Below are 24,574 nucleotides of genomic sequence, written 5' to 3'. Positions count from 1 at the left end.
TTGGGTAATTTCAGGCTGCAGATTTTTTAATAAATCTCTTCATACTTATCCTCTCTCATTATGAGAGGATTATGAAATTAATTTTGTTGTTAATGCGTAAATGCCAAACCAAAAAAATAAATAAACAAATAAAAACTTTTTCGTGTTTTATTGTTTAAGTTACGCAACTGCTTTTGCTTTTGAAATTGTTACGTAGAACTTCCATGTTTGTGGTTTTGTTTAAATACCTACCCCACACTTTTATCAAATTGTGTTCATGCATTTGAAATTTCAATTTTATGTATTGTTTGAGCTAATTACCTTGTACATATTTTAAAACCACACCAAAACTTTTTTGACAGTTAAATATTAAATCCTTGGAGGCAACAAGTTTGTAAATAAAATTCATCCTAGCTGTTCCAGACTTGATGTACGTCTTGGAAATAATGAAAAAAAAATCTTGACAACACAAAAGTATCTGATTGAGCAGCAAAATCTCTTCCCAATTATTGCAAACTATTAGGAAAAACGAGAGTTCTTATCAGTTCCATTTTTATACTTGTCTTGTTCCTACATTTCATTCTGTTCGCAATTTCACTAGTCCGCTTTCATTTCGCTTATCTATAAATACCAAGTCTGTCCATTTAGCGATTAAGTCCCGGAATCTTGACAAAGTCACCTATAAATTTTTTGATAAAGACCCGAGACGTCCGTTATTGACCATAAAATCTCGTCATAAAGCAGTGGTCCTAAAACGCGATGACAGACAATTTACAGTCACTCTATCACTCGCTCGGAAACATTATAAATTGTAGCGTTTCCTTCGGTCTTTATAAGGAGATACTTTGATTCCTCCGCTGACCGCAAACGTAACGGGAATTGTCTACAATGTTTATTATTGATTGTACGAAAGTCTTGAATTATTTCCGCTCGACAAGAGCAATTCAACAGGTTTATTAGAAACGCATCATGGACTTTTTCCTTGTTGATCCGCGCATCTTTAGGCGGTATTGTAACAAGTTACGTTAACATCAGAACGTCAAGATTGAAACGAGGATTTTCCTGAATATGACGGGCAAAAATTTAATCACACTTCACCCCCTTGCAAAGCTGAATCTAATCACATCGCAGCTCGTCGGCGCTGACACACAACTGTCATTAGCTCTCGCGGCGACAATGCGCCACCAAACAAACGCTTAATGATCCAGAAGGGTTATTACAATTCAGACGTCCATAATTAATCTCGTTTAGCGAAATTAATAGGGAGCGCGCCCGACGCGGCCGTTTGATCTCCTCTGATTGACAATTTCGTTTCGAATCCTTGCCGTCGCTTTGATAAGTTTCCCGCATTAAACCCCAACTCTATTATCCACTCACCTACTGCTCGCGACCGGCGCCACCGGCCACGACCTCCTCGACCTGAGGATCAGCGCCGTGCGCGGCTGGGCGCCCATCTGGGGCGCCGACGTCCTCTTCCGCGACCTCTTCGTGCCCCACAAGTGGTACCCCGGATGGGGTCCCTGTTCCGACGCCGAGCGGTGACTTTTCGCGCACAATTTCCCGTCTTTTTCCAACCTGGACGCTACTTCGCGCTGCACCTCGATCGCTGCCGATGACATCGTCAACACTTCAACCGAGCCCCGGAAGCTCTTTCGAGTGCATTTATTTATTTATTTCGATCAAGCCCGACTATTTGACCCACTCGACATCACTCACAATCAAGAAAAAGCGCTAAATTATTCGATTAATTAGCGACTAGTAATCACACTCGCAATTAGCACAAGGGATGTTTTTAAGGACCGATCGATGATTTTAATAACGCAAGTGATTGCTAGTCGTTAATTAGTTCCACGCCCGAAGAATTTTTAAATGACAATTTTTCGGCGGGGATTCCTTCAAACACCCTCGGGAAAATTACATTTTTTAATGAAACATTTCTGGAATTATTTGACCCCACATAATGATAGAATCAAGTAAACAAACGGTAAAAATTCGAAAATAACCGCAGAGATGGTAATTTAATCTTTTAACAAATTATTCGCTGATGTAAATTCCAAGCGTCTCATTGTTTATTATTTCCCATTTCTCTTCCACCACCGTTCGTTTACACAAAGAATATTTACAACGATGTGCTATTATCTACCTTAATCTCATTTCTATTTGTGAAAAAACACAATTAGCACACCAACCGTAATTGAAAACAATTTTCCTCTAAAACGCGCAAAACAATTTGTTTGCACAATGATCGGCGTTCGTCCTTCCCCTGTCGCAAAATCGCCAAATAAAAACTCTAGTTTAGCCGTTTATGTGAATTTTCACACATGAATAAAATTCGCCGGTTTACCACCTCACCGACGCGCTAAATGCACTGGAAAGTTTGCGCCGAAAACAAAACTAAAGCAAACAATACTGCTCCAGTTTTCGCGAATGCACTGTCGGTATCTTCAAATCGGACACTTTCACTTCAAAGTCCGCGACTCGTGCGACTTCATCGTAATTTACCCGGAAAAAAAATAGCCGCACGTTGCCTCCACCTAAAGTCCGTTTCATACGTGATATTCGCTCCGAAGTAGGCGAACGCACGAATAGACTGCCAGGTAAGCGCTATTTCACCACGTGTTTGGAAGTTGCGCTTGCGTTTGGATGCAGACGCGTGGAAAACGTCGCGAGGGTGATTCACCCTCGCGATTGATTTCCCTTTTCGCGATCGAATTTTCCCCATTATATTCGTAGAAAGATAATTGCCAATATAGGAAGTTTTTTCGAAACAGGTCACGCGTTTCATTAGGAACCAAAACAATCAGGCGCTTTTGATTAAAACGTGGAGCTGTGCAAGTTCGTCAATAAATTTCGTCACCTCGAGTAGAGCTGTCGGTTAATTACTGTCTCTTTGATTAACTACCACTAGCATTAAATCACCTGACCAAAACCTAATTTCCTTGAGGTTCAAGAGTATGAGATTGCAAATTGATTGGTTTTATCGAAATTTTCTTCAAAGTTACGGGAGATCGACAAAGTTTCCTGATGAAAATTAATACCTGACGAATCAAAAATTCACTCTTACAATTTAATTAACCGCAGATAAGGACGTAAGATCAACAGGTGGCACGTAATCCGAGTTAATTTTTAATGCAACTTTATACGAGATAGAATATCAGATTTTAATTACGCTTCGTATTACATTAAAAATCAATTTTCCAGCAACATTTCGTGTAACCTCACTCCCTGTCACACACATTACACAACTGTTCCAATCTCGCAAATAAATTAAAATGAAACCAACCAGGCTGTATATCAATGCAAAACAAAACAAAAATGTTAATTACTCCTTTTCAAGAAACATTATCTTAACAGCAACATTTTGTCATTTGATAAGTCGGCGCAAAAATCGAGGCAGATGCCTTTGGCAAGCAAATCTCATTATGTGAGATCTCAAATCGCCAATAACCAGTTCATGAGTTGTCAAAACCGTGCACGTGAATCGTGAATTGTTTGAATACCTGACTCAAACTCGGATTAATTATTGCCTCCCTTGCACAATCAAGAGACCCTTCAAAGAAAATCCCGAACAACAAGGATAATCACGTGTATAAAGGCACCAAACTTGAGGAAATTTAATTGGGCTACGATTTACATATCGGAGGAAAAGAGAGACATTTCAAGAGCAGACGATAAAGCTAATTTATTATTCTTAAAATTTCAAAGGAAATTTCGGAAAACGTCTCAATACAATTATAGGTATATTGTTCACGTCGCACTTCAAACGTTCCACATATGATGTATACACATTTAGTTTATACAATTCATTTGTGGAAAGACAGTTGTATGCCAACCTCTCGAAAATAAAGGGAAACATAAAGCTTCACCAAACATATACAAAATCGATGCCACCTTTTGTGTTCCAACATAACAACAATAAGTATATGAAAGGAACTTCCTTCGTAAAGGTTAGCGCGTAATTGGATTATTTTTTAACTCGAAAATAACGAATATTTTCAATGGTAGAAACGCGTGTCAAGAGAGAGATTACCATTATGTTTTATCCTCCGAAACAAATATTGACCGTTTTTTATTCTTATTTACCTTATCGCCAGGGGCGAAGTTGCGCTTTCGGGAGCACCAAGCGCTACAAGAAACGCAGTTCCTGCCATATCCACAATTCTTTTAACATTTTAAAATAGTCAAAGTAGTTCCGATTATGGGATTTGAGACGATAATTTTAAATGTATGCAGATTTTTGACTGATATAATTGAGGCTATTTTTTGGATAAATTTAAAAAGAATGATTGTGGAAAAGTTTAAACTTTTCCGACAAAAGGTCATTGACGACCCAATCGTTCTAAAAATTTGGCAAAAGCTCTGGAAAAATAGATGAAGCTACTTCTGTGCCCAATCAAATTTATCAATCAATGTTACAGAAAATCGCGATCCGTATTTTGTTTTTTATTTGTAATAATATGTGGAGAAATTGCAGAACAAATGAGATATTATAGGTATTATCTTTATAAAAATTAAAAAATAATTCTCAGGAGGCCTTACGGTATAGACTTTTCACAATCAACTACAAAATATTAAAATCGTACAGTGATGTTTGCTTACAAACTTGAATCGAATGGGAATTTTCTTTTTAATAAATTATTGGTATTTTTACAGTAGATTTATTACCATTAAATTGTTACTGAGTAACAAAGCTAGCTTTTTTATCGTCTCTTTGAAAAAAGCCGCCAAATTATTGCTCCAAATGTAGGTACTACGATAAATTAATATTAAATTTGAAAGAAACGTTAAAAATAATAATCCATGGGATATTACACGAAGGTTTCATAAATTGTAAAATTATGTACTAGAAATTTTCTCAAACACTCTGAATTATCAGAAATTGTAAACTAGTCTACTAGCTATAGAAAGTCTCTTGTTTTTTTTTGGGCCTAAGTTTTATTACCGAACGTTATAGTTTTTATGGCTACGATAGCCAAGTTATCTTTTTTTGTCAATAATAATTAATAAAAATGACAATTATACCCAACTATACGTATCAAATAAAAAAATACATTTTTTCACGATATTAAATATTTTAATAAATGTATGTATGTATTTACCGATGGCATGCTATTAATTTTAAATACCCACTTACAAGTGGTAACAGTTTATTAAGTATTATAAGAGAGAAGTTTTTGGTTGTGTAAGAAGATTAAACTTTAAATATGTAGGTGGAATGTGTTTTTGTCTAATAATATTTACAGAGTCACTGTAAAGTATTTTTAGATTAGATCTAACAATCCGTGTAATTTATTAATTAAAGATGTATCCACTTTAGATAAATTTTGGGATGTAATTTTTTATAAAGAAATCAGCAAATAATTCGTTAGCGGCCTAATGAAACCCATCACAACTTATCATTATTTACAACTCTGCCCGTCGTCTGAATCGATATTATACCCCGGAACTGTTGACACAATACCAAATCTAATTAATGCGTAACGCGCTCCAGAAGCCTCCAAAAATTCTATTTACCATTCAAATACCTCCCACAATTGTGTTCTAATTTCGCCAATAAATATTTAGACAAACCCGCAACAGCGTAAACAATACGCAACGTTTCTATCTCTGACACTTTTATTCCGCAATGTAAACTTTGAATTAGTCCTACCTTGCGGCCGGCCATTCAGATTCCGTGGTGGAGGCCGGTGCAGAAGTGCTCCTTGCCGGCAAGCTCATACTCAGCCGAGGCATAATCCGGAGCGTTATAGGTCGCCTCCGTCTCGTCGAGCATTCTGCAATACAGAAACTCGGTTTGTTTCCAAACTAACAGGAAACTGTATTTCCCCGACGGGAAAAATCCGGGGTTCGCCCCCGCACTCACCGGCCACCGACGAGAGGGAATTCCGGGGTGCCAACAGATGAGGCGTCAACAATTCCCCTCCGGAAAAGCCACCGGAAGACGTAGGCACGGATATTGCGTGAGACTCCTCACGAGTCACCTTGAATTTGATCGACGTTGCTTTCATTGCGGATCTGAAACAATTCAATTGCAGGGGCGGCTCTCCAAAAATCGGCCAGAACATTAAAATAATTACCATCGCAAATATATACAGTGCGTTCAAAAAGTCTTAGATCAACTCTTGCTATGAAATTATAAAAATACTGGCGTTGGAGAAAATCGTTGGGTCACAGCCAGAGTTGATCTAAAGACTTTTTGAACACACCGTGCTAGTAGATTTAGGTGCGGGGGTGGCTAGGTTTTTTATGAAATGATTTTGCAGGAGCCGCCACTGTCTGGATTCGCTTTGAATCGACGCTCCGTGACAGGAGATCGCCTAAATTTATTTGCATTTATTTTTCTCGTCCTTCGACAAACAGTATTATCATTCGACTCTTGAATTTCATCTGCCACTAATGCAATAGAGCTTCAATCATGTGAAAGCACGGTAAATGTTTGCGCGTGCTACCGTAGTAACGAAACAGGTGCGTGGGACGAAAAGCCCGAAACGTGGCATCTTCATTCCGATAGTTTTGCACTCGAGAAATCTCCCACATTTTTATTACACTCCCGGATCCAATTAAGCGGTTACATGTTGATTTTTTATTGGCGGCGCTTAATAGAAATCTTTAGTAAAGCGGCGCCGTTAAATCGGTTATTTGGCGCAAAACCACCTGTTATGGTTCCGATTTCGCAAACACGAGGTGAATTCATTTCGGAAAAGTGATATTGATGGAATTCCACCAGCGCTGTTTTCGAACTCGCTGGCGATATTCGATACTGGAACTAGATGCGATAGTTGCCGCAATTTCCAAACTTATTTAATAAAGTCAATTTGTATGAGAAGAATTCGGCCTTGGTTGTGATAATTGGGGGTGACTGGCTAAATGAATATTTCAGGGGACGTCCGCCCAGATTCGCACGAAAATAGTACCGAGTGGGAACACAAAGACGGTTTTTCTTTGTTTCCAACTGACTCGAGATAATATAAATACCAGCCGCGGGGCGCAATTCGAAAATTCCCGGAATTTATTGTTTACATAACTTACTTTAATTACGACATGTCGAATTTTGGCAATAATCTGCTCGATTATTTATCTGACGATAGCGATTATTAGCGTATTGATTTCTACTCGAAAAATTCGGACACGTTTGACTCAAACGGATCACGTCTTCTGCTTCAAATGCGAGCTTTTAAGTATATTGTGTTTGCGGTGTACACAGGATAATTAATTTGTACTAGGTAAAAGCGACAACCCTCTGATACACATTCAATAATGTATTGCAAACATGTCGGAAGTTTGAGCTCGCAAGTCATAAAAAACGATAAGAAATCTGGTGGCACAATCAATAAGAAAAGTAAAAGCACAATTATTTTTCACGCTCACGTGGTGCATAAATTAGGAGACAGATCAGTTCGGAACGCCATGAAATATTCAAGTGAGCGATATTTTTATAAGAGGGTAAGACGAGACTTTCATCCAAAATTTATACAATGAAAATATCCACAAAAAAATCGAAGACTCGCAACTGTCACTGCTAAATCAGTTGCTTAATTGCATTATCAACAATCCAAGGGCTTTACCTGTCAATCTGAAAAAGGGAAACACAATTAGGCCAAATAGCACCACAATAAAAGGATCAGTCTGTTTGTCTTCAGATTCCCTTATCTTTTAATCTCGGCGAAAAATCTCTTTTTCTCTGTGGAATTGACGCATTTTTGTACCTTTCAGAATTATCACTAAGCACTCTCCACTCACAAATTTACAGTTGCGAACACGAGTATTGTTTGAGAATTAGCATCCGCATGCTAAATTGTCCAAGTTTGCCTACAATAATTTCCGAAAATAAAATAATGTGTCGACGAAAACAACTTTTTATTCGAAACGGTCGTGCATGTTCGCGAACTGACAAAGCGAATTTAACTCGACCACATGCTTTCCCGACTTGTTTTCCACGATGGACGCGTTTAGCGCTTGCGTTACGACTTGATAAATGAATCTTTTTCGAAAAAACGAACGATTGCCGTGAGAAAACTTTCTAATGTCCGAGCTAATTTCATGTTCGCAAGCGGCGAAAAAATATCATTGGGTTTATCTGAACTGAAGGAAATAAAACGCCAGAAAAAGTGCAAAGTCGGGGGGAACCTAATCAGTTTCTTCAGGTCTTTTTTCAGTCATCACGTAACGGTAAAGACCTACTTTTAAGCCAGTTTAACGAAACACCTTGATATTTAAGTATTTTCGCCAGAGAGCATTGCAGTTACATTAGGGATTCGGATTAGTGGGATGATTTAAAAAAATCTTAAATTAGCAATAGCAACAGGATCTCTATATTTTTTAAAACTAGTCTAGAGATAATTAAAATTTGTAATCTAAACTTGGTATCGGAATACTACGTTTTGCAGGCGCAGTTGTCGTAAGATTATGTGATCCACCCTGTATGAAAAGTGGTAGAGTTGTTTTTTATTACGAATAACCATAAGTGTGATAAACAGCTTTAGCAAAAAATTACGTTTTTCAGGATACACAACTTTTTTAATTTTACTTTGAAAATTAGGTAAAAACGCAATTAAACTTATGCAACCAGTAATACACAACTTGCGTACTTTTGTCAACTTTTAGGACGATTTCTCTAATGTAATGACTATAGCACATGAGTCCTTTAGGGGCTACTTTTGGTTATTTTACGCACCATTTCGAACACGGATGGTTTCGGAAAAAATAAAATTGTTTTACTTCTGTACCTACAGGAGTCGAATACATGTGAAGTTTGGGGGTAACGGTTACTTGATCTTTGATGGCCTTTCTACTTGATCGATTTATTTAACGATTTGTTTCAAATACTGTTGAAAAATTAAACTTCTGCTAACAAAAACTCGGGAATTGCAGTGAAACTCATCAGTTATCATATCTGACTAGCAGAAAACCAATCTAGCGTCTTCACTTACCTTAATAACTCGCTATTATTTCAGTGACGAAATCATGTTGAAGTTCCTTGCAGAACATAAGAAAACAGTCTTAAATTGCTGTTTTTTAACAAAAGTAATGTTTTAAAACGCGACATTTTGTGAAGAGACGCACGAATTTCGAGTTACCGGCCGAAATGTCAAATTAGAATTTCAACGCCAACTTCATGCATAAACGTTAAAATTATTAATTGCGCATCAAAAATTAATGAAAACCTACGAAAAGGCATAAATAATAGTGCGTTCCGCGTTCCCTTCCTGAAAAATCCAGTACCATGTGAGTTTTACGTAGCTTTGCAATTACTTATTGAAATTAATTTGAAAATTAAATTTGGTGTTATTCGTAGTGTTGGGTTGGCTATCACCGTTACAATTTTTCGAATTTAAATCTCTGGCGCTGATAAAAAATTATCTAATTAAATTTTTCCAACAGTTACGCAATTCTCACGAACTTTCCTTCCCGGATCCATTTAATCTTTCACAAGGTGACTTATTATCTTTGCGTCTTTATTCCCTCGTTGTGTGATTTTTTCAAGTCTCTCATTTCTCATTCCCCGTTTAATTCGTAAATTACAGCCGACTTTCCGCACGCAAACTCCCTTTTATCTTTCATCCCAACGGGGCACCAACTTTCAATGAACCAATCAATATTTCTTTGAAGCATTTAATCGTAAATTTCCTTAATAATAACACTATGCAGCAAAAACACGTTTCATTTCCTAACAAGTCGTCAATTTACAATAAATACTGAGTACTATGAGGATCACTGAGCTTGGAGCCTATTTATTTACAATATACACACTTCGTATGCCAAATAAATTATACCAAAAAAAAAAATTACAAAAAACTAATCTACACTCTGGAAGGCATTTTAAGGTTATTGATGACCGCGTAGGTAAACTCCTGCGTGCTGTTCTGTCCCCCGATGTCCTTAGTCCGGATTTTGCCGTCCTTGAGCACCTGCTCGATCGCGTTCCGGATCATGTCCCCATACTGCGGCAAGTTCACGTGCCTCAGGAGCTTCGCCGAGCACAGGAGCATGGCCGTGGGGTTGGCCACGTTCTTGCCCACGGCCTCGGAGTACGTGTGGCGCGCGCCCTGAAACACCAATCAAAATGCGCCGCTAAAAAACAAAAACTTACGGGTTCGAAAACGACACAGTTGGCGGAGTACGAGGCCCCTGCGACGACTCCGGCGCCCCCCACGAGTCCCGAGGCCAAATTATCTACAATGTTCCCGTACAAGTTGGGGGTCACCATCACGTCAAACTGCTGGGGCTTTGACACCATCTGCATGGTGCAATTATCGACAATCATTCGTTCAAACTCTATTTTGGGGTACAATTTCGCCATCTCCTCGCAGCTCCGCAGGAAGAGACCGTCCCCCAGCTTCATAATGTTGGCCTTGTGGACGGCCGTCACCTTCTTCCTGTTATTTTTCGTTGCGTAATCAAAGGCAAACTTTGCGATTCTTTGCGATTTTTTCGCTGTTACGATCTTAAGACACTCAACAACCCCTTTCACACTTTCGTGCTCCAATGCCGAGTATTCGCCCTCCGTCTGTTCTCGGATTATGACACAGTCGATGTCCTCGTGGCGCCTTTTAACCCCCGGGAGCGATTTGACGTGCACCACGTTGGCGTAGAGGTCCAGACTGTTCCGCAGCTTCATGTTCAAAGTCTGGAGCTCCCCCGTGTGGCTGTAATCCGGCGTCGCCAGAATGCCTTTGAGACAAACCCGGTTTTTCGAAATTGACTTGGCGACGTCGTCCAAGGGGGCGCTCAGCGTGGGGTTCACCTCCGAGAAGAAATATGACTCGAAGTCGACGGGGATCGACGCCGCCTTGAACACTTCCTGGACGGAGTAGACCAGTTCGGGGCCCACTCCATCCCCGGGGATGAGGGTGCAAGTGATGCGCGTGTCAGGGCGCTCGGAAATGCCCTTAAGGGGCAAGGTTTAGTCATTTTTTGCACAAATTGGGGCTGTACTTACGGTCTCATTGAGGGAGGGTAGCGACGAGTGGAGGCTGCGGACGCCCGCCGTCTGTGTGGCCTAAAAATAGCGCGTGTGACAGGTCGTAAGGGGGCCACCGTGGGGCTTACCTGGACCAGGATTTTGGAAAAGTTGCGCGCGAGTAACGACATTATTGCAGTTAAATCACGTGTTACTTAATAATATTTGATAATTTTAGATCAAAGGTTTTGCAGGTTAGGGTACCACGCACACGCGCAATAAGGACCGAAAGTGGGGGTAATACCCGCCGAACAAAAATTAAAATCCAATAACCGGAAATAAATTAGTACAATAAATTATAAACCAAAGTTATATTTCATAATAAAATTTTAGATTAAATTATTGTTTGAATTTTTGTTGCGTATGCAACCGTTGTATGCACGTGTATAGTGAGTTGCTTGCGTATGATGTAATTCTGTGTTATTGTAATAATGAAATAAACATTCCTGTAAAGCCTTATGAGCGTTGCTTTTGTAGTTTTTGTATAGTTACGCATTAATATTACTACAAATAAAGAAAAAAATGAAATTCTGTACACTTGTACATTTTTTTTTTATTGAAAACATAAAAACAGCAGTGTCAGCCGTCTAATTGTCTTAATTTTGTTCTATTTAACTTATTTTTAAACAATGTTAATTCAAGCAGAAGTTGTTCCTAAGAAATTAAACGACAGAATTGAGTCTGCTCAAGTAGTTCCCCCGATAATCGCGTTCGAGCGCAGACACCACGTTTCCACAATGTAATTTTGGCGTAAGGTCCCGCGGGGGCATCTCTCGAACTCTGACATTTTCACCCTTGGAAGCCCATTTTAGCTCGCCCCTAAACCGATGTGTTGCAAGATGAACAGATAAGAGTCTGTGTTTAAGACAATAAAAGTTTTATGTACTGCAGCGTGGCCTCTTGTTTGTAAACCATTCCTGTGATGATCTTTCGCGAGTGTGACAAATCCGCGGCGGCATCCGCCAGCAGCAGCGGTATGAAAATAGCGCCATTCATCATTGGCCATTTTTCCCGAAGAAGTCGTTAAAGAGTCTAAAAATACGTATCCGAAAATAAGGGTGTGAAACAGCGCGATGAGATCACCCTTTGGCGTGTGTTGACCCTTCATAAATCAGTCATAAGGCACAAACTGATCAACAAATCGTCTAAAAATATTGTGCCATATCACCGGTCATAATTTTTTTATCGTCGTTTTCCTTAACGAGCGCTTAATTTATTTCGGTGGGGGCAATCCTGAAAGCGTACGGCTTTCAATCTTATCTAAACTTGTCACCCCGAGAGCACACATGTCTCGATGTATTCGCCAAGTCTTGCGTCTCTGAAGGAACGCTCGGCTTCAGTCAAATAGCGCCGTTTCACGTGCTTACAACTGAAAGTGAAATGAGTGCGAGTAAAGTTTTGCGTCGTTTGTGCATCGATTAATTTCGGGCGAGTGATGGATTAGGTGAAGGTGCGATTTTCAAAAAAGCAAAATGAAGCTGTGGAAGGTCCTGGCCAGGAACAGCCACATCTACACCAAAGAGAAAGGACACATGATGGAATTGCAAGGTTTTTTTAATCTCTCAAAATAATAACGCAAAACAGATTCCGTAAAAATTAAACATTACGTTTGAGACAAAACTTGACTTTCATTTTGCATTTCTCCGGTCAGCAAGCATTGTCTAAGTGGATTTACTTAGAGAAGTTTCATTGTAGCAATCACTATAATATCGATCTGTTATCTTTATGCCATCTAGGTCAAAATATAATATGATTTATAAAAAAATTCTGTATATAATATCTTTGTCATTGGAGTAAATCATAACTAGAAAATTTATTTTCGCTAATAAAATTCTTTTTTAGAAAATCTTTTGGTGTAGTGTGCATTTTTGTGAGTCGATAGAACTAAGACTAATGACTATGGTTATTCGTATTTTTTATTTTTTTGAAAATGTATAGAGCATAAAATAAATTATTTTCCACCGCAAATCTCAGTATAAACTAGAAATTAAAATTTAAATAGGTAATACGATTTTTAAATTAAGTTAAAGAAAAATAAAAATTGAAGCAAAAAAACAATCGCAAAAATTAATAAAACATGAAAATGCGAGTACTAAGAGAAGACTAAAGAGCACTAAAATAGTGAAGTACTATAAAAGCAAAAATTGTTTAATTACTATAAGACACATGAATAAAAAGCTAATATTCCGCAAAAATAGTCAACAAGTTTCCCAAAACTGTGGATGAACAGCATCTCGAGGGTGAACAAACAGACTTCCTTCCCAGCAGCACTTATTTATTTATATTTAAAACGGCGTTACAACTAGACAATTTGTCGACTTAATTATTCAAATGAACTCATCTATTCCTGGTCGGAACCCGTCTCAAGCCAAGCGTCTGTTTTCTTAATCAACTCCTAATGATCCGTTCACATGTCCTCCACATCTGTACGAGACGGACGTCACTGTTCAACCCTCATATCGGTTCATTTTTCCCAACCCCGTTAAGTGGCACAAAAACTCGAGTGTCTTACGAGATTTTTATGGTCGCGTTAAATGACAGATCGCTGCGATTTGTATATTTTCGGGCCATTAATGACAGCCGTTTTCGGCGCAACATTGTGCTCAATGGCCCGATATTTATGTTACAGAGTACAAGTCGCGGTCGCCCACCTACTCGGAGGACTCCGGGCGGCACTCCAGCAGCGCCCTGGACGACCCGCAGCTCCTGCTGACCACCGTCCAGCTCCGGAAGCGGGCGGGCGAGCCCTTGGGCATTGTCTTGGGTAAGAAGAGTTCACTTCCTAATGTCTTCGACCGGATACGGGGATGACGCGGCGTGGGAGTTATAAATAGGCGGCGTCGGCGGCCTATACCTGGCCAACGGCTTACTGGCGAAACAAAAAAAATTGTACTTTGAACAATTATTAAGAAATGATTACATGCTGTGAGGAAATTTTGACATCAGTGCAGCAAGTGCGAGAAAAATGTTAAAAGCATGACGGGAACTTGAAATAATTAAAGCAACAAAGTTGGCATTGATGGAATAAGTGCGCTAACTGCAACAGTCGGCTGCAAAATAGAGGAATTTAATTAAATTCGAGCAGAAGAAAAAACAAGATTAATCGACGCGAGTTTCTATAGTTTATGTTAATTGTGACGCAAAACAGAGCGAGTAAAAACGTCGACGATAAATTGAGGAGAACAGATCCAGATATGATTTTTCCGGGTTTTTGTGTTGTTCCAGCTGTTGCTGTTGTTATTTAATTGGAGGAAACTGACTTGGATGAGCGTAAACCGGGAAACGGCCAAATTCCTGGAAGATCGTTATGGGGAGTCAAAATAGACTTTTCTCAGATTATTTGTCCTTTTTCACGCGTTAATTCTAAATTCGAACCGCGATTAGAAGCCGAAAGTCACGAACAAAGAATCAAACGACGATGTGTACGACAGAACCCGGAAGAACCAAAAAAGCACTTTTTTAAGTACAAACTTTTGAAGAATTTTTCAAAAATTGTTTTTTTTTCAAACTCGCTCCAAGGATGTTTTATGCACTTTTCTAAGCCTTTAGAACGATTTAGAGGCCTACAAAGTGCATAAAACATCAAAAAGTTCGATTTTAAAGTGTTTGACTTTTCTTATTTTTGCCGGATTTTGGTGGATTTCCGGTACCCGAAACATTTATCGGGCAATAACTCCGAAACTATTAGACGTAACCCCATTAAGTTAACTTAAATGTTTCGTTTTTAAAAAAGATCATTGTCCTACGACTAATATTTTTCCCAAAAAATTACTAACAAAACCAAAAATAAGTAAAATTAAAAAAAATTACTTAAAAAACTATTGGGAATTTAGCGATTTTCTCAATGTCAATCGATTTCTCGGATCATGTTACCTGGTTTACCTACATCAAGATAGTTCCACATTTTTTAATAGTCTTGCCGTTATTAAACAAATAAAAAATTGAAAAATTTGTGACCCCGTTAAAGCCCATCCTAATAACTGATAGATTTTGATGTGCTCTTTACGGTGAAATAACACGTTTTCTCCTAGCTCTTTTAGTTTAAAAAAATTGATTTTTTTTTCAAGATATCGCCTTGACACATAAGGCATTTTTAAAAGCCGGTTCTAATGATACTTGACATTTTTCACTAACTTCAACAGTTTCTCGGTAATCAATGCTTGAAAAGTGAGAAAAAAGTGATGATTTCACAAAGTTTTTGGCTTTTTTCTCGGAAACTATAAGATTAAAGCAAAATTTAAAAAAACTTGGAACCGCTTCGGACTCCAGAAGCATTTTTAGTTTTTCACTAAAAAATTTCTAAGTTGAAAACTGAAAGTCGTAATGCAAAACAGTTTGTTTCAGCCAATTCTACGGATCATTTTACGTATTATACTAATTTTTTGCAAAATTCGAATTCTAAAATTCTAATTATCAATCTCACTGGGCCTAGATTTTCAACGGTTTTTAACGACTTTTTCTTGAAAACTACACAACCGTGTCCAGAGCGTGATTTTACGTCCAGAAAAGTAATATATTTGATACGTTTTTGCGATCTAAAGTAGATCAAAAATTTTTAATCTAAGGTTTTATGCACTTTCCCATGCCTCTAGAAACTTCCACAGCCCTCAAAGGTTTAAAAAAATTAATGCGGTCAATTCTAATTTGTTTAAGTTTAAAAAAAATGTCTAAATCATTACATATTACGATACGTCCTTTTCCGAGACAAAAAAAAATACACAATGAAATCAGCAAGCTAGTGCTCCCTTGTATGTAAATAAAAGAAGTTCATTTGATTTTTAGTAAAAACTAGGAATTAACATTATGTAAAATTATACTCTTGCGGGTGAAAAATCGGTCAGATCCGCAGACAAACCACCAATTTGTGATGATTTTCTAATTCGTCGATCTATTTCTGGGTTTTCCCGTCTGGCTATTAATATCCGCCAGATGTACGAAAGTGAAAAACTAAAAAACCCATTCTTTCCGAAAATCCTGAAAGAGTTTCCTGAAAGAGGAAAATCGGGATCAACGTTCTTTCTGCATCGTTTGGCCGGTTATGACGGCAGCACACTCATGTTTATCCCAGAACACGCAACAAAACTTTAACGATGTTTGTATCGGCGTATAACGAAATTAGACGCGCAGAACAGGTACAAATTAACAGAAAAATTACGAAACGGCTTCTGTGCCAACACACCTAACGTCTTTCCGGCGTCGCGCACCGTCTCTAAAACTAAGGAGGTTAAAAATAAACAGATTTCGCTATGACTGGCTACTGAAACGACAACACAACTACTAGAACCCAAAACGCTGCTCTCATCTCGAGACGATCTTGTGTCGGTTCCATAATCCGCGTGGTTTTGCGCCCAAAAAGTGCCGATATGGCTATTGCCGTAAAACGGAGTGTTTATGTTCGCAGCTAATTATAAAGTGCTAAGCGCTGTTTTACGAGCTAAATTTAGTCCATTCATTGGGACAATGGACTTGCGAGATGAGGTGAAGTGATCGAGATGTTTACTTCGTTTAAATTGCCGTCGCTGAGACCCAGGGCGAAGAGTCTCTCGGAGGATGTGCCTCCCAGCATCCTCTGCAAGCCTCCCAAGACGCCCATCGCAAGCCCCAAACAGAAACACGGCAAAAGTAACGTATTGTACAATGTGCGCCAAAGTGCTTCCCTGGCACGGGACTCCAGGCAAAGCCCGCCAAAAAATACACACTCAGAATTGCCCCTCTCGTATTTTTAGCACTCCCGAAGTGGGCTTTTGGACAACTTAAGGATCAAACATGTTTAAATTAAGATTTTTCCGTAAAAATTAAATTAATCTTTTAGACGGAAATAGGTGTAAAAGACACAACCGAACCTTTCTACGTGAGAAAACTACTAATAAAAGTCGTCCAATTTTAACTTAGGTGTATGTGTTTTCTTCTTTTGTGGAGAGTTTGTGCTTTAAATTATTATTCGTTTTTGTGGCTTTCATACTTATTTTGTCAAAAAATTTCGATTTAAAACACTTTCTGGCTTCAAAATATGGAATCTTCACTGTTTATCGATTTTATTATAAAAAAAATTGCACTTCCGTTGTCCGATTTTTGTAAAGTGACCTCATTTTTGACTTTTAGTTCGGTTTTGCCAATTTATTTGTAGAACTATCAATTTAAAGCAACGGCATGAAATTATCGTTATTTCAAGAGTTAATGGACTAAAACCATAGAATATGTGTATTAAGAAGCTCACTAAACAAAAATTTGGCTCCTTTAAAAATAAATTTGACCATCAGACAGGGATACCTATCTAGAGAAAAAGTAATCAACAGGAAATGAGGACAAATGGAAATCGGAATTCAGACTAAAATTATGGTGTGACGAAAACATGATAAAGCACTAACTACTCTGAATTGAACGCAAAAACTTGTTTGAAGTCTGAAAAAATAAAAAATCCACGTTTGACTTTAGAAATAAAGTCGATATGATCTGACGTATAAACTGAACATTTCTGAAAATTTTCAAAAATATTTGCCCACTAGAGTTTACAAAATCGCAAGATTGCGAAACAATTTTATTAAATCTTTTCGTCTTTTGACGAAATTTTGACGCCCAAGATATTATTGTCCTTGAATAAGAGTAACGAAAATAAGCACCAAAAGTACTGGTTAAACATATTTAAAACACTTATTAAAATAATGACTAAACCATTTTGTTTTAATGTAATTGGATTAATCTACATAATTATCCAACTGAGTGATTACATTTCAATCCAAAAAAAAATTATATCTACGCTATAGGAATAAAAGCAAGAGTTACAAAAACGTAAACTTCTCTAGAAAAATCGAGAAGGAAATGCTCCCGTTTAACTTCAAAAAAGAAAAATTTATTTAACTTTCAAAGAGGTTTATTTTGGACCACTTTGAAAGCATTTGGATTTGAAACAACATTAGGTAGTTCCTGTGAATTTTGTTCTTAATTTGAATAATTTTTAACAGAATCTAAATCACTTCATTGTTTTGTTACGATCAGGATCTAAATGGTTTTTCTCCAAAAGCCATTTATGTAATCGAGTCCTTTTAAAGTTCTTAACATGCTTAAGCAATAAAGTCCAAATGGCTTGATTAAAAAAAAGTACTTATCTACTTACACGGATAATAATAAGCAGAAGAACAAATGCAAATCATTTGACAAACCACTTGACAAAACAACTTTTTAGTGACTAAAATATGTATTACATATTTTCTTTCTGTTATAGGATTATAGGCATTCCTCGAATTTTATTCTTGTTTATAGATTTTTGTAAACTTTTTCCACTATTTTCATTTAAACCCATAATTGTATTGTTTATAATTACTTTTTTAATGTTTACAGCGAGACTTACGATCATAAAAATCTTGTCAATTATGGAAAATTGTTGAATCTTTCATAAGACTCGAGTTAACACTTAACTTTTTGCAACAAAGCGGAAAATCGGAGGCAATTACTGGGGGGGTTATTTTTAAAGTTTTTCTATATCTGGTTGTTTTGAAACAAGATCTCTAAATTTTCCGTTTCCTAAAACACGTTTTAAAATGTAGCAAATTGGTAAGTGAAAATTTATGATGATTTGACGTAGGCCAAGGACTAATTTCGGATAGCGTTACAAAAAATCCTAGCCTTCCCCATTTGATGGAATATTTTTCAGGATCGAACTTGAATCGGTATAAAATTGCAAGTGTGGGTGAACGACGGTGCCCAGAATAAAATTTAGTCGCATACGGGCCAAAAAGTTGCCTCAAAACTTTTGCCCTTGTTGTATTTTTAGCTTCCCCAACTAATGACATTCCTTAATCAAGTCTCGCAGTCAGCGTAGCGCACATATGCCATTACTGTCAATTTCTCCCATTTCATTTGTTTTCTCTAGCACTCCATTAAAAATAGTTACAATTCACTGGTAAATAAATACACACCTCAACATATTGCACGCAGATGTATGTAATTTGGCATTTCAACAAATTTATGATAATTTTATAAGTCTGCCATTATCACTCGCTGAATCACGCACCACGTGCGCCTTAAATCATTTTCCTCGAAAAACATCGCGACCTGATTCCGCTTAATTATCGCCATCAATGAATTTAAACCGACCGTAAACAATCGCAATTTGAAGGAAACTCGGAATTGGAGCCATGCCCCAGCATCGCGTCGCTTCGTCCCGGCTCGGTGGCCTTGACCAGCGAGCAACTGCTTCCCGGAGACCGCATCTACAGCGTGAACGGCATTAACACGTCCCGGATGCGGCCCGAAGACGTCTCCAAGCTGTTGGAGAACGTGGACGGAAACGCTCTCCTCGAAATACAGTACTCCCTCCCCAACTACGGTAACGTCCCCCGCAGCCGCCCCAACCCCCCACTCACTCTCATGACTTCAGCCTCGCAGAGCTCCCTCTGCGTCAGCTCCAAAATCACCGAAGTGACCCTCGAGCGGATCGACGGCTCGCTCGGGATCACCCTACGGGGCGGCTCCGCCCCCGAGCACCCCCACCTGAGCCGGCCGCTGGTCATCACCCACGTGAGACCCGGCGGCCCCGCCCACAGGAGCGGCCTCATCAGGGTGGGGGATCGGGTATTAAAGGTGGACCATCAGCCGCTCGTCCACAAAACGCTACTCGAAGCCCAGCAGATACTCAAAGACAACGCGACGTTTGCGTTCGCTACTTTGACCATTGAGTATGATGTTAGTATTATGGAGTCGGTTAAGTACGCGCAAGGGGCGCTCTTGGTCGAGATTGACCGGCAAACCGAGGAAGATTTCGGTTTGGTTCTAACCAATTGTTGCGAACTGGGCCCGGATGAGATTCTCGCAGCTGGGTATTTTATTGATCATGTCGTACCGGCGAGTACTGCTGATAGGTGTGGTGCCTTAAGTCCTGGTGATCAGATTTTGGCCATTGATGATTTGATTCTGGAGAATTGGAATGGTAGTACCAACGATGCCGAGAGGTTGCTACGAAGGGCCACCAAGCTACAAATCCTGCCGTACCATACGGTACAAAGGGCGGGGTCCCGGAACTACGCCAGTTTCAGTACTTTGAACTCAAGGCGGTCCCGGAATCGGGTCAAGAGACAAAGTGTTTTCCACAAATCGCTCGATGGAGACTCGGGGAGTAACTTTTGTGGTTGCACCGGAAATATGGGAGTGTGTCACGTTGAAACTCTCACAACCACTCTAGTCTCGGATCGGGGGTACGGTTTCACAGTTTCAGTAGGAGAACACAGTGAAAATCGAACTGCCGATATACTAATTTCGCGGATTTTGCCCGACTCCCCTGCGTACAGGTAGGTGAAGCTTCCCCGTGAAACTCCTCCTGAGGGCGCTGTTTCAGGTGCGGGTGTCTCCAAGTTGGCGACCGCATCGTCTCAGTCAACCACCAACCGAACTTAACCCTCCAAGAAATCAACTCGATTCTAGACCTCGGTAACGACTCCAACTCCAAACTAGCACTTGAAATTGAATTCGACGTGGCTGACACTATAGTGCCATCAAGCGGCATCTTCACAGTCAAGCTACCGAAGCGAGGTCCAGGTCTCGGAATCACAATAACCGCGTCCAAGACACGTCCAGACGAACCCTTTCTCATTTCGGAGATCCGTCGGGGGTCAATAGCGCACCGGATCGGGACTTTGCACGCCGGCGACCGGCTTTTAGCCATCGACAACCGACCGCTTGACCATCTGAGTCTCGAAAGCGCGTTCGAAATCCTCCAAAGTTCCACAAACGACATAGTCACCCTCAAAATTGAGAAAACCGAACTAGAGAATGCTAATCTATTCCTGGACAGTGTGGTCTACACTGTCGAACTGCACCGCTACGGAGGTCCCTTAGGAATCACGATTTCAGGGAGTGAGGACTGCAACGAACCCATAGTTTTGTCGCGGTTGACTGAAGGAGGCCTGGCTGAAAAAACAGGAGCGCTGCACGTCGGAGACAGGATTCTGGCAATCAACGGCGAAAGCCTGGAAAATAGGCCTCTGAGTGACGCTATTAGACTCCTCCAAACGTCTGGAGACCGCGTCCAGTTGAAAATCGCCAGAAACATCAAGAATTCGGATTCTGGGATCGAAGAGGGCCGCTGCAACTATTCGAGCCCCGGTGTTTTGAGTGTCGATAGTGCCGTCCATTCGTGGGACAGCAACACAGCTGACAACACCAACGACAATATGGGTACCCATACATGATTTTTTCTACAACTCCAAACAAAATTTTTCCAGATGTGCAGATCAAGGACGAGGAAAGCGTCTTGAGCGAGCCCCTCTCCCTCCCCTACCCAGACAAACAGAAGAAGCACGACTCCCAACTCCAATTCTACTCCGACACGGAGGAGATGTTCTGTCCCAGCCCCCTCCCCCTCCCGAACTACAACTTCACGAACCCGAACTACGGGCAACCGTCGGCGAACTTCGTCAACCGTTTGCAGGGGACTTACAGCAACGAGAGCATCCAAGACCACGAAATCTACCACGTTACTCTTTACAAGGACTCGATCTATGACGATTATGGGTTTAGCGTGAGCGACGGGCTCTACGAGAAAGGGGTGTACGTGAACAGGATAAGGAAAGGGGGCCCCGCCGATATCGTAGGGCTCTTGAAGCCCTACGACCGGATCATTCAAGTAAATGACACCAAAACGAAGGATTTTGATTGTTGTCTCACTGTGCCTTTGATCGCCTCGGCCGGCGATCGAATTGAGTTGCTAATTGCCAGAAATCCGTACTTAAATTTCACAGAAAGGGTGAGTGGGAGGGACGAAAACGATAATTTTGTGAAAGTTGTTTCAGGATCACCAGGATAACGTCTCGAAAAAGTCGTTCTCCGCCAGTCAGAACACTATTACCAAGACTTTGTAATTTATACGCTATGTAATTCCAGAGTGGCAGAAATATATTTATTTTTTATCGTTGTAAGTTGGTGAATTCATAATTAAATTATTTACAAACGGCGCACGTTTTGATTTAATGTAATTCTGACTAATAAAATTTTCAAAAAACTGAATCTAGATGCAATATAGCCCCGGTTTTCCACTGATCCACAGTTTTAAATACATGTGACTAATAGCAGTCACAGTCACAACGAAAAATAAATTAATTAAAATGCAAATACAGTGTCATTTTGCTATAAAGTAGGTTTAAACGCTTCAGTTGTAACAAAATTTTAAATTTTTCAGCTTATTTTGTCCAGAATTTAATTTAAGAAAAAAAACAAGAGTTTTGAGTTCAAAATTACGCCAATTTCGAACTAATTTTGTGGCTAAATTCTCGAAATAATTGCCTTGAAATATTTTGCAGTGTTTGAAACTTGAAAACGACAAATTGTAGCAAAATTTAAACGGAATAAAGTAGTACACTTTTGGGGGAATAACCGATTTGTGTCAACTAGTTATCGGCTAGGCAACCAATTATACGCTCCAAATTCAACTTGGTAAAAACGTGCGCATGCTCCTGTTCCCCAATTTCTGGCCGCTGATTGGCTCATGGGCAGATGTCATGTTGACGTCCCATTGACAGTTGTGACTGCCAGCATGGCTGACCGCAAACACACTCGAGAAATACTCACCGTATTAATCCTGTGTGTTTTATGGTACGTTGTCAGCTCGAGCAACAATGTCATCGGCAAGACCCTTCTCAACGAATTTCCGTACCCGATGACGATGACAATGGTCCAGCTGCTGTCAATCACCGTTTTTAGTGGCCCCCTTTTCAACTTGTGGGGCATTCGCAAGTACGCGGACATCTCCTGGAGGTACTACTTCACTCTAATTGTTCCTCTAGCCTTCGGGAAGTTCATAGCGTCCGTATTCTCGCATGTCAGTATTTGGAAAGTGCCAGTTTCTTACGCACACACAGGTTGAGGTTAGTTTCTAGGTTAACATATGTTGACGATTTCGTTCGCAGTTAAGGCCACTATGCCTCTTTTCACCGTCGTTCTCTCGAGGATCCTCATGAAGGAGAAGCAGACGTTGAGGGTTTATTTTAGTCTGATCCCGATTATTACGGGGGTTGCGATTGCGACCATCACTGAAATCAGTTTCGATGTAATTGGGTTAATTAGTGCTTTGGTTGCAACCATGGGTTTCTCCCTTATGAATATTTTCTCGAAAAAAGTCTTGCACGACACCAACGTGCACCACTTGCGGCTGTTGCACATTTTGGGGCGACTGGCCCTCGTCATGTTCCTCCCAGTGTGGGTCCTTGTTGACATGTTCCGACTTTTGAAAGACGACACCGTCGTAAGTTTATCACAATACCTGGAAAAAAATCTAATCAATTGTTGTAGAAATACCACGACTATCGAGTCATTGGACTCTTGATCATGGACGGAGTGCTCAACTGGCTCCAGAACATCATCGCTTTCAGTGTTCTGTCTCTAGTGACTCCCTTGACTTACGCTGTGGCTAACGCCAGTAAACGAATTTTCGTAATCGCGGTTTCGTTATTTATTCTAGGCAATCCCGTGACTGGGACCAACGTTTTCGGGATGCTTTTAGCAATTTTCGGGGTTTTATTGTACAATAAGGTGACTGATTTTGGCAAAAAGTGCGCAAAAATAACACGGTGTTTCAGGCGAAATACGACGCCAAGCAAGCTGAGAAGAAGCAAACTATTCTTCCCTACAGCCAAAACAGTTGGCAAGACCGGACGGGTTATACCGTCCTACAAAACAGCGAGCCGGTTAAACCCGCTAACGGTTTCACCGTCGTCAACGGCTCAAATAATAATTCGTTTGTCTACAACTCAAAGTCTAGCTCTAGTAATTTATTGTTTGTGTGAGACACGTTAAGCTTAGCCATAATTTTTAATGTTTATGACGGGATTTCAGTCCTGTGGCAATAACAAATGTTATCTCTTGATTGTTTGAGGTTTAAGATGTAAACGAAAGTTCTCGCTAGTCACGAAAGTGCTTTTTACGAATGTTACCAATCTCGAAATTTACTTGTTTTGTTGGTGCTCAACTACTTATTACGTCTCTAAAGATTCCTTTAATTATTGTTAAGTAGGTAATGAACGTGTACCTAACTGTACATACTAGCTGTATTTTATTTATTTGTATACTCAAGTATTGTGGACTGTATGCAGTCGCGGTTGATTTTTTATTATACCAACGTTTGGTCATACAGTATTTATCGGAACTGTACATAAAAAGGAAATAAATATTTTTATACAAGTTTTCGTTTGATTTCACATATAATTCTTGTAGGTTCAAGGGAATTAATCAAAAAATGTCGCGAATAGTTACTGGCAACAATCATCATAAAAACAATAATTAGAAAAATGTTTCTTAATTGCCTTCTAATCAACTCAATTCGCAGTTATCGCGTTCCACAAATCGATATTTCGCATTGTTTCCGTATCATTACACATTTTCTTTCGTAAAACAAATAGTTACGTAGTATTTTTCTTTTAATTTCACACAAGACTCATAAAAATCTACAGTGTTATAAGCATTTCTAAAAACAATGCGTAAAATAAACGAAAAAATGGCCACGCGGACACCGTTACTCTCAAGCATTTTCCTCACTAAAGCATCTGACTATCTTTAGGTCTTAATAAACTACTATAGAGCAAGGATTTTTGTGGGAAAAATTTAATACTGTTTTTTTTGTAATATAATTATTACCGTATAAAAAAACCG

The 24,574-nt window shown here is 39.5% G+C and overlaps 4 protein-coding genes across 8 annotated transcripts in view; 2 read left to right on the top strand and 2 right to left on the bottom strand.

Moving 5' to 3' along the window:
- dnc (dunce) overlaps positions 1–7,877 on the bottom strand; it is an 88,365-nt gene extending 80,488 nt beyond the window's left edge. The window contains exons 1-3 of one of the 3 annotated variants that reach the window (XM_008199845.3): positions 7,545–7,877; positions 5,843–5,994; positions 5,630–5,753 (exon numbers count right to left, since the gene is read on the bottom strand). In XM_008199845.3, coding sequence (XP_008198067.1) covers positions 5,630–5,753; positions 5,843–5,987 — 269 coding nt within the window. In that variant the 5' untranslated portion in view covers positions 5,988–5,994; positions 7,545–7,877. Of the gene's footprint in view, positions 1–1,356; positions 1,893–5,629; positions 5,754–5,842; positions 5,995–7,544 lie in introns of those variants that run through there. The other 2 variants (XM_008199846.3, XM_008199848.3) reach the window with 2 other exon arrangements.
- Positions 7,878–9,577: 1,700 nt separating this feature from the next.
- Idh3b (Isocitrate dehydrogenase 3b) lies at positions 9,578–11,184 on the bottom strand. The gene is made up of 4 exons (XM_968860.5): positions 11,029–11,184; positions 10,919–10,978; positions 10,070–10,867; positions 9,578–10,025 (listed from the first exon to the last, which is right to left on the bottom strand). The coding sequence occupies exons 1-4, from the start codon at positions 11,068–11,070 to the stop codon at positions 9,780–9,782; spliced, it is 1,146 nt and encodes a 381-aa protein (XP_973953.2). The 5' UTR covers positions 11,071–11,184; the 3' UTR covers positions 9,578–9,779.
- A 932-nt stretch (positions 11,185–12,116) lies between these two features.
- Positions 12,117–21,884, top strand: Grip (Glutamate receptor interacting protein). Of its 3 annotated transcripts, none has more exons than XM_008199837.3 (7): positions 12,117–12,487; positions 13,569–13,703; positions 19,056–19,265; positions 19,317–20,223; positions 20,271–21,109; positions 21,157–21,677; positions 21,715–21,884. In XM_008199837.3, the coding sequence occupies exons 1-7, from the start codon at positions 12,412–12,414 to the stop codon at positions 21,790–21,792; spliced, it is 2,766 nt and encodes a 921-aa protein (XP_008198059.1). In that variant the 5' UTR covers positions 12,117–12,411; the 3' UTR covers positions 21,793–21,884. The 3 variants fall into 3 exon arrangements, with proteins under 3 accessions (XP_008198059.1, XP_008198060.1, XP_015839088.1); XM_008199838.3 differs by having other exon boundaries at positions 12,121–12,487; positions 21,724–21,884; XM_015983602.2 differs by lacking the exons at positions 12,117–12,487; positions 13,569–13,703 and adding an exon at positions 16,149–16,561.
- Positions 21,885–22,420: 536 nt separating this feature from the next.
- LOC662690 (solute carrier family 35 member E1 homolog) lies at positions 22,421–24,106 on the top strand. The gene is made up of 4 exons (XM_968773.4): positions 22,421–22,788; positions 22,837–23,171; positions 23,219–23,458; positions 23,506–24,106. Exons 1-4 carry the CDS (start codon positions 22,464–22,466, stop codon positions 23,710–23,712), a joined length of 1,107 nt encoding a protein of 368 aa, XP_973866.3. The 5' UTR covers positions 22,421–22,463; the 3' UTR covers positions 23,713–24,106.
- Positions 24,107–24,574: the final 468 nt, after the last annotated feature.

This window comes from Tribolium castaneum, chromosome 2 (assembly GCF_031307605.1).
Source record: "Tribolium castaneum strain GA2 chromosome 2, icTriCast1.1, whole genome shotgun sequence".
NCBI classification, from domain to species: domain Eukaryota; kingdom Metazoa; phylum Arthropoda; class Insecta; order Coleoptera; family Tenebrionidae; genus Tribolium; species Tribolium castaneum.
Note: the sequence above shows the minus strand (reverse complement) of the source record. Positions and strands in the feature narration are given on the sequence as shown.